This window comes from Gambusia affinis, linkage group LG20 (assembly GCF_019740435.1).
Source record: "Gambusia affinis linkage group LG20, SWU_Gaff_1.0, whole genome shotgun sequence".
Classification (NCBI taxonomy): Eukaryota; Metazoa; Chordata; class Actinopteri; order Cyprinodontiformes; family Poeciliidae; genus Gambusia; species Gambusia affinis.
This window is the reverse complement of record NC_057887.1, coordinates 11,226,813-11,240,249: the sequence shown is the minus strand read 5'-3', so window position 1 is coordinate 11,240,249 and position 13,437 is coordinate 11,226,813. Positions and strand designations below refer to the sequence as shown.

The window sequence follows — 13,437 nt, the reverse complement described above, 5'->3', positions numbered from 1 at the left end:
ATCTGCTACTCAAACAGCCATTCATCTAATGAGCTGAAGTGCAGCTGCTGGCAGCTGATTTCTTTGTAGAAATTTGAATTTAGTTTTTTACAGTGACAAAACATATTAACTACATTTCTTATGCCCAGTTAGACAGAAGGCTCTTCTTCAAAAAAGTCACCCTAAAGTAATAAGCGTAAAACTTCATATTTACATTTACAAACATTAGATTTAGTAAAACTACCGTGAAGCTGAAATGCAAGTCCATCTTTGAGGCAGGTGCGGCATTTAAATTGATTTATCTGGTGTTGTCATATTGTGAAAACTGATAAAGCTGATGCAATGGATGAACACTGGACTGGTGCTGCACAGAGCAGAGAATTAGGGAAATGTGATCAGCTTGGCTGACTTGAGAACTTCACTCTTGACTGGTTATGGCTCTTGCATAACAAACCTACCAGTTTTCAGGTAAACATGTTTCTGTGCCAGAATTCATACGCAAGGCAAGCTTGTATACAAATAGTCCAAGCATGGCTTGAGAGAAGCAGTAAAACAATAATGTAACACAAAAATAACCGATTTAAAAAACTGATAATAGCTCCCAACTTTTAAGCATAGATAATAGATGCTGTCTTCCCTTGCTTAGTTCCTTAACAAGTAGTTCTCTGATGATTATGGGATTCTTAACTGCTTACATGGGATTTTTGGACTGTCCGCATGTCAGGGGTTGGTGTTCTTGTTCAGGACCCTGGCAACAGTACTTTGTTTTAATTATAAAAGCTTTTTAGGAGAGGAAGAAGAGGAGGTAGCCATGGAGGATATGGTGCCTGGATACCTCATGCTGCTGGTGACAGATAGAGAAGAGGGTGGGTTTGTCCAGAACTGTGCTAAACTGGTTCAGATCATTATTTGGCTGGCCAGAACCTGCTCTCTGTCAGGAAATGCTGAAAGGACACAGGAGCGCACAATATTAATAAAATGTGCAATGTGATACATGCCAGGTGAAGTTGATGAATGCTGTTGAATATGACAGTATGAATTCCAATAAGCAACTAAATATTTAGGTAAAGCATGTCTTTCTGCAAACACAGATTGCAGATAATAACTAGTCTATATATTGTTCAGGATATATGATTCGGTGTCTTTGCTCTATCTCTTTTATCTGCTTGCATGCTTGCATGCACACCCATACATACACATTCACGTTATATGAAGGAAATGCATTCACAGGGGGATTCCCTCTGTAGGGCGAAGTTCAGGTGCCAAAAGGAATACAATCATGTTGTTCAAGACCACTCTGTGTTATTCTCCTAGCATTTTTTCTGTTGTTTCTACATATTACTACTTATTTAGCTTTAATAAATTGAACTAATTATTTTAATTATATCAACATAGTTTATTAAAATGATTGCATCTGATAACATCTGCTGTTTGCTGTAGTTCCCTAATGACTTTATCAGAACACCTTACCTCCTTAAACGTGTTCCACCGCAACAAACGGCAAACCTCACCAACTTTCTCACTGTAGTAGTGAGCTTTAAACCATAGAATATTTAGTGAATATTTATGAAACTCAAAATGTTTGTTGCAATGTGGTTGTTTTTTAAAAGAATACTTTAACAGTGATAGATTGTACAGGCCAAAAGGAAAAACAGAAAATACTTCATGCCTTAATGACCTTTGTAGCAGGCCAATGATCCAAGGCACGCCAGCATCTCCAGCTCCAAATGGCTAAAACAAAATGATCATGAAGACCGTGAAGTAGAATAGTCAGAGGCCAAAGTTGATTGTGATTAAGAGGCTTTGACCTTAAACAGGCCACTCATGCTTGAAAGCCTTCCAGTGTGACTGATTAAAAATAATTCTGCAAAGAAGAGGCTGAATATCCCTCCACAGTGGTGTAAAAGACTCATTGCCAGTCAAAACAACTTAAAGTCAAGTTGCTATCTACACCAAAAGGCTCAAAAACATTTTTGTTTTTTAGATTTCCTAGATTCAAAGGCTATCATAATTTACTTTGAGTTTTAAAGGAACTTATTTTTTTCCGGCTGTAATATTGAAAGTGCATTGTTCTAAGTTATTTTGGTTTGCTGCTCTCCTTCCCTCATTTGCATGAGGCTGAAGCTTGTCAGACAGACTCCACACCCACTGCAGTAACGGCTTAATTCTTTTTCAGACTGCAGAGAGACTTCCACTCACTCGCGGTGTCAACTGTTAAGTCAGTTCTTCCTTTTGCATGTCATCATGCGTTGGACCCTAGCTGGATGCTTTGGATTTGTGTTGATAAGTATATCAGGTAATTATAAACTTTTGTCACATGATTCATTTCACTTGTTAGCAAACTCGAAAAAACTTGTAGGACCTGTAATTTTCTGCAGCACCTGTGATCAATGTTAGCAAAATTAATCTTGTTCCAGTAATAGTTGTGTGTTTTTAGAACTACAATGTCATATAATCAGGTTTTTTGGTCTGTTTAACCACAGCTACCAGGCACACAGGAGTTTTGCATGTTATTTTTACCGTTACTTCCTGGCCATCTGGAGGAGAAAAGAGGAAGTTCTTGTCTGAGACAAAGAATATTATGTTATTGTCATGTTGATGAGCTTCTTAAAAATTATTTTACAGTAACTGAAGAACTTTGTTGAAAGCCTTTTTTATCCTGTAAGGGAAACAAGGAACTCATTTTGTTCTCTCTACAAACTCTGTTGTATTTATTGTCACTTAATTGGTGATTGTTTTCCTCAGCTTTGATTCACTCTGTAAATAAAATACAGGATAAAACTTGCATCATTTTCTTTGAACTATTAGACATCATGCATATCTGTGTCAAGTTATCATTTAAAGAATTCACATAAAAGAAAGTCCTCATGCTTTCGAGTCCATTCAACAACTAATCATTTATGGAGTAAAATAATTTTATTGAGAAATGTTTGTATTTTTGCTTTTGCTAAATACAATTTAGCAAAAGTCCATTTTACCATTTTGGTAAAATGGACTTTACCAAAAAGTCCATTTTGGTAACATGGACTTTTGCAAGACTTTTTGTTTGTTTAATTGTTTCAGAAAATGCTTAATTTTAATAATAAGCTTTGAACATCGATGTTGCTTACAAGTCTTGCTGCTTTAGTAAACTGCTCTGTTAATTGAATATTTGGTTGAACATTGGTAAAACAAATTTAGTTTTAAATTATCAGAAATGGTAATTTTTTACAATTAAAAAGTGGATACATATGGGATTAGTCATCTTTTTCTTATTCACATTAATTGAAAAAATTACCCCCAATACTTGGATAGAGGATTCTTGTGGATTTTCTCAACAGAATTAATCAAATAATTTTGATTAATTCTTAAACTGACAAATTATCCCAGGTGCTTATATCCCAGGACTAAATACAGGTGATCAAAAAGCTTTTAAATCGATGCTTCAAGTTATTATTGTTTCTCTGGATTAAATTAGATATAAGCCCAGTGTCTTGGATTTCTGAGTTTCTTTAGCTATTTACCGTTTTGGGTTTTTTAAAATTATTTTTTCTTGTCTCCTCTGGCATTCTATTTATAGTTGTCAGTTCAGTTGTATTTTGTATTTTTTTGTGTATTTAGAAAGTGATTTATGTTGTAGTTACTAATGTTTCGGACTCCCTCTGTTTATTTTTCCTCAGGTCCCTGATTATTCATCTTGGCAGTCACTAGTCATTTTTCCCTCAGTTCCTAAGTTCAGGTTAGGACTTTTACAACCAGAATAATTGCATGTCAGAAGCATAAAAATACACTTGGACTTTACATTTTCACAGCGCTTACACCAGGATTACCTCAGACGATAACTAGTCCTAAGAATTAGATATCCAAATACAAAATTTGCCCAAGTAAATTATTTTCTTGTGCCCAAGTAAACTGTATACAAAAATGAGACAGATCTCTTGAGGCTAAGTGGAATGGCAAACTCTGTCTTTTTCAATTTCTTGTAACTTTTTCTGTTGTCTGCTCAGTCGCCCTGCAGATCACCCAGAAACCCAGGTTCTACGGATTAAGAACTCGTGCGACAGCGCCTATTTACTGCCTAGTCTCAGATAAAAATCTGAAAGGCACAGTGGAGTGGCACAAAGCTGACAAATATGGCGCAGACAAGAATAAGATTGTGCCTAATGAAAGGATTCGGTTTGAAAGTCGACTTATGATCCAAAACGCTTTGCTTTACTTCATGGACCTCAAAGTAGAGGACAGCGGAGTGTATTACTGCTCAGTAAATGGCACTTTTGGCCCAGGAACTGAAGTACAAGTAGTCAGTAAGTGGACAAGACTCTTTGTGATCGTTATAAATAATACACAGTCAAAACACACCTCTAACTTCTCATTTTTCTCTCCTTGATAGGGCCCTTAGACCCCATCAAAGCCCAGTACAGAAGCCAGATGAAGGATGGCCTTATTGTCCTGCAGGGCCTGCTATTGGGTGTTTGTATCGGTGCTTATCTGCTGCGTAGACAAAATCTGGTACGAATTGCTTTCATCACACTGTTCTTAACTCAACAACAAAAGCATATGCACTATAAGGGAAATTATTATTTCCCCCCCAACAATCAGACGTAAATAGGTTAGAAAAAGAGAAAAACAGTTTTTAATTTGGTAGTTTCATATAACCATCATCACAGATTGAAATCTAGAGACTTTGGAGGGCACTGGCGTAGAGTGAACTCTTTATTATGACAATAATCTAGCGAGAGATGATCTGAGCTTTGTGGCATTATGTATTATCCTGCTGGCCGTAGCCATCAGAAGATCTGGTCATAAAGGGATAGACGTATTTAGCAACAACACTCAGGTACTTCTGCCTACCTAGATTAATACAAATTAGATTAATACAACTAGGGGTACTATTTAATCTAGTGTCAGGGTCACTCAATGGTGGTGTTGTGTAAGTGTATGAAAAGTGTTTTACTGTAAAGATGATTTGTAGTGTGTTTTGTTGCAACCTGAAATGTAAAGTGAACTTCATTGGAGTTTAAAAACAAGATATATGTGTAGGTTTATGTCTAGTTGAATGATGTGTGTGCCCAGTTGTTGTTTTTTTCCTTTTTTGGGGGGAGGCATTTGTTTATGAATTCTGTCCTTGATTGTGCTCCAGAGGTTCTCTTTTCTTCATAATAATAATAATTACACAAAATAGAGCTCTTTTTTTGAAAATACATGGATGGATATATCTATTTAAAGTAGTCATTAATGTCATGCCAAATATCTAACGTCGTTGCTTTCTTCCCTTGCATACAGGTGAAAGATAGCGACAGCTTATATGAAGAGCCTGAAACTGACCACATCTATGAGGTTTGTCTAACCTGGTTGTACATTTCCTTTGTTCATTAATTTTTAATAAAGCCATGTCACGTTCAAAACTCTTCACAGATGTGCCTCTTTTGCATAACAAGTACAAGTGTAATCTTGACAGCCAACAGGAAGCTCTGTCTCCCTGCATCATTAACCTCTTAACCACAACTGCTTTGTTTGTTCTTCATCTTTTGTTGGAGCTGCTGGCAGCTTTGTGTCTGTTGGCTACGCTTTCTCTGTCGCCAGTATTGATTCACAGTAACATTAAAATTTGTATCTGTAGACTAAGAAATACACTGTAGGGTTTTTTTTTTTGTTGAGGTAAAGAGAAGTCACTAACAATAATAATCCAATTAAGCATCAATTATATATAATTTTACAGTAAAACTATAAAACATTAGGGATCTACAGACTTACTGTTGAGTAAAATTGCCGTTTTAAATGGTTAAATTTAGTTACATTTATTGCACATTGCTCATTTAAATATGAACCAGTAACTGTAATGTAAAATTCCACTAAGGCCAAGAACAATATTTTAATTTAAGATTGAGTGGTTGTTGTCTCTGGTTAATTAATACTGCTGTTGTTAATTACACTATCCTATCTGTTTTTCTTAAAATGCAACATAAATCTGATGCAACATAAGCTAAAATAAAGATAAGACGCTATAACTCAGAACTGCTGAGAATACAGCAATTTTTCTGTGAAAGTAATTAAGTCTGTAATAATCCACATTGCTTCAATACTCCTGGGAATTCTAAATTAACTATATTATTGTTATTACTAATGATTATTTATTTGTAAGATTTGGTCAATGTAAAGACTATATACATTTTTCTATTAATTTTATTCTACAATATTGCATCACATTGTATTGTATTCTAGATTTCTTGTCCAAAACTACAGACTAGTCTTAAAACATTTTTGGTTAGCAGTATTATTTATTTATTTATTATTTCTTTTGCGATGTTTTGACAATGTTTAATGTTGGGGATTTATACATGGGCTGAAGGGTAGGTCAATCCCAAGTAGACTTTTTATTATCGTTGAGTCATTTTCTTGGAAAAAAACAAAATGAAAAACAAAACCCAGAATGACCTTTTGTAGAAAGGTCATCAAAGTTGATGCACATATTTGTTGTTAATATCTGCATTTCTTTTTTCTTTTTTTTTGACACCTACCAGCTGGATTTCTTGTGTCTGAGTCATTCATGCAAATAAAAGTGTACTCAAAGATAAAGAAAAATCTTTCTTAGATATTGGTCGGCTCTTTTGAATAAACATTGGATTCAGACACATATATGCAAGTGGATTAATTTAATCTAATCCCCAATTTCAGGGTTTGGCCATTGAGGCATGTGGAGGAGGTCTCTATGAAGATCTCACGGCGTACGCTCGGGTTGAAGGAGCCGAGGCCCCATGGGAGTGAGACCGACATTTCCTGCTGCCCCAGTGATGTGGAGTACATATTCATAATTTTCAGTTGTGCAGTGAAAAGCAGACAGACAAGCCTCCTGTCGGGTGTGAATATATCTGTGTTTTCCCCAGAATGGTGCAGTTTTTGTCATATGCTTAAACAGTTTACTTCTACATTTTCCAGTATTTGCCCAACAGAATAACAGCAGCAGACAGTTGTGACCCAGCAGGACAGTAATATCACTGCTAACTAAATTTAAAGGACATCCGCACAATTCAAACAACAACAAAGAACCTTCATTGGTGGTAGTTGTTTGAATGCAGGAATTGTGTCCGGGGTGGGTTTGTAAATGTTATGGGGGGTTTTTTAAAAATCGGAACAGTAAAGCCAAGTTTGATCCGTCTCATCATTTTAGATTCTGGATTAGGAATGATCAAATGATTCTTTACAAAACCGTAATACAGTCTTTTAATTAATGACCTGAACACTGTAATCTCAGGTAGCATGCTTTTGGCTGATTTTTGCATTGATAATTTTATACATGTTAGTGTTGATTGTGAAAGAAATTGTTTGCTCTAACATCTGAAATTTTGTCAGATTTTTTTTTTTTTTGGTGCTTTATATAATTATTTGATAAACTTTGTTGTATCTCATTTTGTTACCATTTTGTCACATGATATCAGCATAGAACTGCTCTCCATTAAAGCCTCACCGAGGCTGACTTCATGTTAAACATCTGTGTGTAACAGAAAACAGATTTCAGGTTGCTTCAAAGGGTGATTTTTTTATTATTATTGTTTTGAAATAAAATACATATATTTAAAAAATGTGTCTCAGAATATATTTGATAGTCAATTCCATGTTCTTTAATACAAAAATAAGCAATAAATAGATGCATAAATAAGCAAATAAATAAACAGATCGTTGTTGGAAAAGCTGATGTTTCAATTAGAGATGAACAGAGAAGAAACCAGATGGTCCGCTCTGATTAGATGGAGTTTGATTTCCCTCCGGAGCAACTCCCAGGCTTCAGCACTGTGGCCCTGTGGAATAAGTAACACATCTAAACTGTTGATTATGTTCAAAGAAAAAATAATAAAACAGGTGGCAAGTTTAGCCACCTAATTAGAAAGGGAGACTCACCATCTGTCCAAACACGGTGTTTGAGAGTCTCTTAAAGTACATGTGCAGCCTCCTGTTTGGCCTTCTTGGGGTCCCAGCCTAAAACAAAGAAAGTAATACAATTAATATTTACTTAATAAAAAGTTTAAGGTTAATCTTTCTGTTTATGTGGGGTTAACAGCTCCAGTATTCATATGTATTTTACCTCATGACATTTTCAAATTTCTGTGCATTTTTACTGGACCTTTATGTGATAGACCAACACAAAGAAGCACTAAAATGTGAAGTGAAAAGTGAAATGATATATGGTTTTTAAATGTTCCTACACACAAAGATCTGAACGTGTGAAGTGTGTTGTGCATTTATATTGAGCCTCTCTACTCTGAAGTAAAATCCAGTGTAACCAACTGCCTTCAGAAATCCACGATTTAGCAAGTAAAGTAAACCCGTGGTAACTCTGGAGGAGCAGCAGAGATCCACAGCTGAGATTGGACAATCTCTGAACAGCACAACTATTTGTTGTGTCATTGAAAAACCTAATAAGGAGTTGTGAGAAGAAAGCCATTGTTGAAAGAAGGAAGCCATAAGAAGTCTTATTTGTAATTTACCTCTAGCCAAATATGGATAAATGATACTTGTGTGAGAAAACTAACAATGTGAAAGTAAGCCATATAAACTGTTTTACTTTGTGAATGGAGTTAGAGAAATAAATACATTTTTCAGTAATGTTCAAATTTTTCAAATAAGGCACTGCAAGATGTGAAACTCATTTGCAGTGACCTTCTATCTACTTTGACTGAGGTAAGGTTGTCTTATAAAAACTAATTGGAATAGATCTTAGTCTGTAGATCTGCAAACGTTGAAGTCACAGAGTCCCATCAAAACCTGTTGGCTAATTTGTCATTTTGTAACCTTTCCCTTCAACATAACAATTAGGTGCTATTTTGTTTTGGTCTATCGTGTAAACCACATTATTGTACAATCAGACATGTGGTTTTATCGTGACAAAACTTTATGTCAAAATCGGGTGTGAATACTGCCACAAGATAAATCAAAGGTTTACAAATGAATTGTACTTACACAGAGCTGTAGTTCATCAGCCTGTTTGTTGACAACATTGAGAAAGTGCTCCATTGTCACCTCCTGCCATGATGAAGAGCTGTCATCTTCCTCAAACAGGGCAGAAACCTCTTTCAAAATCTGGACAGCGAAGGAAAGTTTAGCCTCCGCCTGGAACAAGGAGGAGACCATTCACAGGTTTTTACATGCAAATAATCAAAAATAAACATTAATTTGTGATTTTGTAGATGCCTTACAGATGCGCCTGAAGCCTGGTGGTAGAGAGGATTAGGGAATGGCGCAATGTTCACCAGAGGGTCCTGATTCACGTGATGGTAAGCCTGCATCGTAAAAAGACATAAATATCAGCAAATACTCTGAACTTATCAAATATTAAATACATAAAAAATAAAATAAAATCTGGTCTCTTACCATCATATCCAGCAGAGTTAATGAGTTTGTGCTGTATTGTCTGAATTTATGCTCTATCCACCTGCAGCTCAGCGAAGAGCATGCGCAGAACAGACAGAGAAAAATACAGGCGAAGAAAACTCTGCTCAGCATCTTGATTTTTATTTATTTATTTATTTATTTATTTTTATGTAAAGACAAATTTCCTTTCAATATGAATGAGTTCCAGATGTCTCCGGGTGTTCTGGTGGATCTGACCTGCAGCGACCCTTTTAAATTAGGGCGCACAGATTTCATTTTCGAAATACGTGCAGCTTAACTCGGAACGTCAATTTCTCACCTCAGCAGTAAAACGTTTCGCATTCAATTAGCAAAACGTAATTGATGATTAATTTGAATATTTATAGAAGGAACTACAGGACGCACTCAAAAAGGCTTGGAGTCCAAATTATGACATAATAAAAAATGAGCTTCTTAAATAAATGTTTTATTTAGTGTTTGTTCGTTTTTTTTACTTATAGCAATGTCTTATTTTGTGTTATATGTGAAACTGCCAACCTGAGTAAACATAGTATGTCAATAAAATGTTTTGTGAAAGGAAAAACAAAACATGTATTTTTTTATTTTTTTTTTAGTTAGAAAAAATTGTGTGGCTAACCAACAAGGTGTGTTTACAATCCCATAGGTGCCATAAGCGGGAAGTTCCTGCGGAGAAATGAAAGCGTCTGCGGCTGTGTGACGCGCGTCGACGCTCCTTTCTTGGAATCGTTCGGCGACATTTCACATTGTCCCATCTGAAACACGCTGTGTGAAAAGAAAAAAACATAATTATTTCAGACGAATAGTTTATCACTCCACCTTTCATGATCAGATTAAAGAACATATGACCAATTGCTTACATTTGAATTCCAGATTTGGCCAACTACATTAGTTTCTGGTTAGTTAAAATGAAGCCATCAGACTCTATAAAAGTTTTGGGGGGTTTTTTTTGTTGTTTTTTTTAAGAATAAATATAATATGTTCAATCATATTACCCCAAATTACACAACATTGTCGCACTCGGCGCATTAATTTCAACATCATTCATTCATTCAATTTATGAACAACTTTTTGTTTGTTTTACTTTTGTTACCGTGTGTGCGAAGTGTGAAAATGTAAATAAAATAACACATTTTACAGTATAAATGCAAATATAAGAGATAATATTTTTAAGAAATCAATCTAAGTGGGCTTCAAATAAAAAAATACATTTGTTCATGCGCCCTCTGGTGATGAAAAACAGTAAATGGATTGATTCGACCCCGCATCCAGACTAACAAAGCTTGAAATTTGAAATAATGACATTAAAAATGAGCCAAATTTTAAAGTGTGTCAAGCTGTTGCAAAAACAGAGTTAAAATTTATTACTCAAAAGTCAGGCACCAGTCTTTTTTCACAACATAGTTTAAAATTAATAAACCTATTTTGATCAATGAAATATTTAAAACAAAATCAAATTCTCAATCTATTCCTAATACTGTACATTAGGCCTAATTACCAAATTTCTGGATGCAGTTGTAACTTGCTTAAGCTTTAAGTGATTACATAAATTTGGAAAAATATATTTTCTGATCAATTCTAAAGCAAACAGATTAACACTACTAAAAGTGTATTTTTACCAATTACTTACTTGGTAAAAAGCATTGTTTTAGCTTATCTCGGAACCACATATGTGTACTTCTTTGTTTTTGATTCTCACCCCATTAAACCATGAGTCTTATGATGAATCCAAGTAGGGACATGGACATTTAACCATTTTGGTAGAACAGAAAATGCGTCCAAGCTTTATGACTAATTTAGCGTATCTACTTATTTTAAAAAACAACCTGTCTCAAAACGTGAATTAGGCTGAAAGGTCTCAAAAAGCCACACGTTATGCACAAATTATGGGACAGCGGTGGAACTTCCCAGGAGTCACCTCTACCAAAATCTCTCCAAGGGCTGATCAACAACTTATCCAGGAGACTTTAAAAGAACCCATAGCAACAGCTAAAGCACTACAGACTGCATATGATTCAACAAGAAGAAGGGCAACCAAGGGACAGTTGCAATGGCAAAACCACTGTTGATCAAAAGGAACACAAGACTTTTAACTAAAATATCCCGTGGACTCTTGAGACAAAAGTGAAACTTCATATTGACATTCAGACATTTTTGACAGCGAGGTGGTTTGGGGCTTTGCTGCTTCAGGACTTGAATGAGTTGCTGAAAGTGTGAATTGTAAATTCATCTAGAAAATCCTGACGCCGTCACTTCGACCTCAGCGAACCATAGGTATGACAGTAATCCTCAGCACACCAGCAATTCCACCTCAGAATCAGTCAAAAATCTACAAATTAAGCTTTTGGAGTGACTTAGTCAGTTATATTCATATTTTCTTTTATTAAATATTCTAGTTGCACAATTCTTTGCAATTTTGTTTTCATTTTGGGGGAACTGAAAGGCTTCTTCCATACTACTGAAGTAAAACGATAGAATAAAACTCAGTAATTTTTGTAGTTTGACTTTTTAAATCATCTTTATTTGCACAAAAAGAAACAGAAGGAAATACTAGCTTTGGTTACAGCAGAAGCAATAAAATTAGGAATACATAGGTGAATAAATACTTAAATAATAAATTAAAGGTTCGGCCATGTTCATGAGTTTTGGTTGGAGGGGAGCAGAGAGGAAACCAGGTGGTCTGCTTTCATTAGACAGACTTTGACTTCCCTCCTGATCAGCTCCCAGGCGTCAGCACTGTGGCCCTGAAGACACAACAATGTTATGATTACATTATGCAGTTTTGAAACATGACATGCATAGTAGCAGACAAAGAATGTCAACTGACCATTTTCACCAGAATTTCATTGGATAATCTCTTGAAATACAAGTGCAGCTTGGTGTTCCTCTTCCTCATGTGGCTATGGCCTTTAATCTGAAATAATTAGAGAGAAAAAAATCCAGGTTTAAACATTATGTTTTCTAAATTTGTTGTGAGATGTGTTTATATTAAATTGTTATGAAACGTATCCAGTCAGAGTCGAGGTGAACTTACACAGGAGTGAAGCTCATCAGCCTGTTTGTTGACAACATTGAGAAAGTTCTCCACTGTGACCTCCTGCCATGATGAAGAGCTTTGATCTTCCTCAAACAGGGCAGAAACCTCCTTCAGGATGTGAACTGCGAAGGAAAGTTTACCTTCAGCCTGGAACAAGAGGAAGAATAGGAAAACTATGAGATGACTCAAAGAATCATTGCTGGCTCATCTACAATAGATCATAAGCAGCAGCTGTAGAGGACTTACTGATGCTTTGGATGCCTGACTGTACAGATGATCAGGGAAGGCCACAGTGTTCTCTTCATCCTCAGTGCTGTTCGTAATGTTATTCGCCTGCAGCACAAACAGACGCACACGTCACACATTAAATACATTTTTACACATTAGATGAACTACAAAAAGCCTTAAGATCTGGTCTCTTACCATCATATCCAGCAGATTCAAAGAGTTTCCGCTGTACTGTCTGAATTTATGCTCCATCCACCTGCAGCTCAGCGCGGAGGAGAACAGACCGAGAAACACACAAGCGAAGAAAATCCTGTTCAGCATCTTGACTTTGTCTTTTAAATTAATTGTAAAGCTTCTCTGTATGGACTCCAATGTCTCCTGGTGTTGTTGTGTGGACGCAGAGCCACAGCGGAGCTTTTAAACCAGTGCGAAGACATTTCATTTTCTTAATGTTTCACCAAACCGCACTCCTGCGGTTTTCAGGTCAATTTGGCCGACTTCAGGTTTGAAAAATGTATATAATAATAATAATAATAATAATAATAATAATAATAATAATAATAATAATAATAATAATAATAATAATAATAATAATAATAATAATAATAATAATAATAATAATAATAACCATTATTATTATAGAATGGAAATTGTTTTAGTTTTTTTAGTCGCACATGGAGGAAATTTTAATAAATAGTCGCAACTACTAATATTCTACAATAGACAGGGGAAAGTACTAATTGAATAATTAACAAACGAAGTCTTTAGTTTTTTGATCCTACAGAGTTGTGTGTCTTATGGCAAGCTTTTGCTGAATGATATTTGTTGGG

General features: G+C 35.5%; 3 protein-coding genes across 3 annotated transcripts; 1 reads left to right on the top strand and 2 right to left on the bottom strand.

The window, feature by feature from the left end:
- Positions 1 to 2,148: 2,148 nt before the first annotated feature.
- On the top strand, positions 2,149 to 7,533 carry cd79b (CD79b molecule, immunoglobulin-associated beta). The gene is made up of 5 exons (XM_044102341.1): positions 2,149 to 2,275; positions 3,966 to 4,262; positions 4,349 to 4,467; positions 5,242 to 5,295; positions 6,634 to 7,533. Exons 1-5 carry the CDS (start codon positions 2,224 to 2,226, stop codon positions 6,721 to 6,723), a joined length of 612 nt encoding a protein of 203 aa, XP_043958276.1. The 5' UTR covers positions 2,149 to 2,223; the 3' UTR covers positions 6,724 to 7,533.
- Positions 7,534 to 7,655: 122 nt separating this feature from the next.
- Positions 7,656 to 9,456, bottom strand: LOC122823091 (interferon a3-like). The gene is made up of 5 exons (XM_044102343.1): positions 9,325 to 9,456; positions 9,150 to 9,233; positions 8,914 to 9,063; positions 7,855 to 7,932; positions 7,656 to 7,754 (listed from the first exon to the last, which is right to left on the bottom strand). Exons 1-5 carry the CDS (start codon positions 9,454 to 9,456, stop codon positions 7,656 to 7,658), a joined length of 543 nt encoding a protein of 180 aa, XP_043958278.1.
- Positions 9,457 to 11,978: 2,522 nt separating this feature from the next.
- LOC122823475 (interferon a3-like) lies at positions 11,979 to 12,928 on the bottom strand. The gene is made up of 5 exons (XM_044103140.1): positions 12,803 to 12,928; positions 12,626 to 12,712; positions 12,377 to 12,526; positions 12,170 to 12,256; positions 11,979 to 12,086 (listed from the first exon to the last, which is right to left on the bottom strand). The coding sequence occupies exons 1-5, from the start codon at positions 12,926 to 12,928 to the stop codon at positions 11,979 to 11,981; spliced, it is 558 nt and encodes a 185-aa protein (XP_043959075.1).
- Positions 12,929 to 13,437: the final 509 nt, after the last annotated feature.

Bases quoted from the DNA above. Each gene is read 5' to 3' on its own strand.
- LOC122823091 (XM_044102343.1), bottom strand. From the start codon at position 9,456: ATGCTGAGCAGAGTTTTCTTCGCCTGTATTTTTCTCTGTCTGTTCTGC. The intron at 9,234-9,324 runs GTAAGAGACCAG...TTTACGATGCAG, and splicing joins TAACTCTGCTGGATATGATG to GCTTACCATCACGTGAATCA. The intron at 9,064-9,149 runs GTAAGGCATCTA...TCCTTGTTCCAG, and splicing joins ACCAGGCTTCAGGCGCATCT to GCGGAGGCTAAACTTTCCTT.
- LOC122823475 (XM_044103140.1), bottom strand. From the start codon at position 12,928: ATGCTGAACAGGATTTTCTTCGCTTGTGTGTTTCTCGGTCTGTTCTCC. The intron at 12,527-12,625 runs GTAAGTCCTCTA...CTCTTGTTCCAG, and splicing joins GTCAGGCATCCAAAGCATCA to GCTGAAGGTAAACTTTCCTT. The intron at 12,257-12,376 runs GTAAGTTCACCT...TAATTATTTCAG, and splicing joins CTGATGAGCTTCACTCCTGT to ATTAAAGGCCATAGCCACAT.
- cd79b (XM_044102341.1), top strand. From the start codon at position 2,224: ATGCGTTGGACCCTAGCTGGATGCTTTGGATTTGTGTTGATAAGTATA. The intron at 2,276-3,965 runs GTAATTATAAAC...TTGTCTGCTCAG, and splicing joins TGTGTTGATAAGTATATCAG to TCGCCCTGCAGATCACCCAG. The intron at 4,468-5,241 runs GTACGAATTGCT...CCTTGCATACAG, and splicing joins TGCTGCGTAGACAAAATCTG to GTGAAAGATAGCGACAGCTT.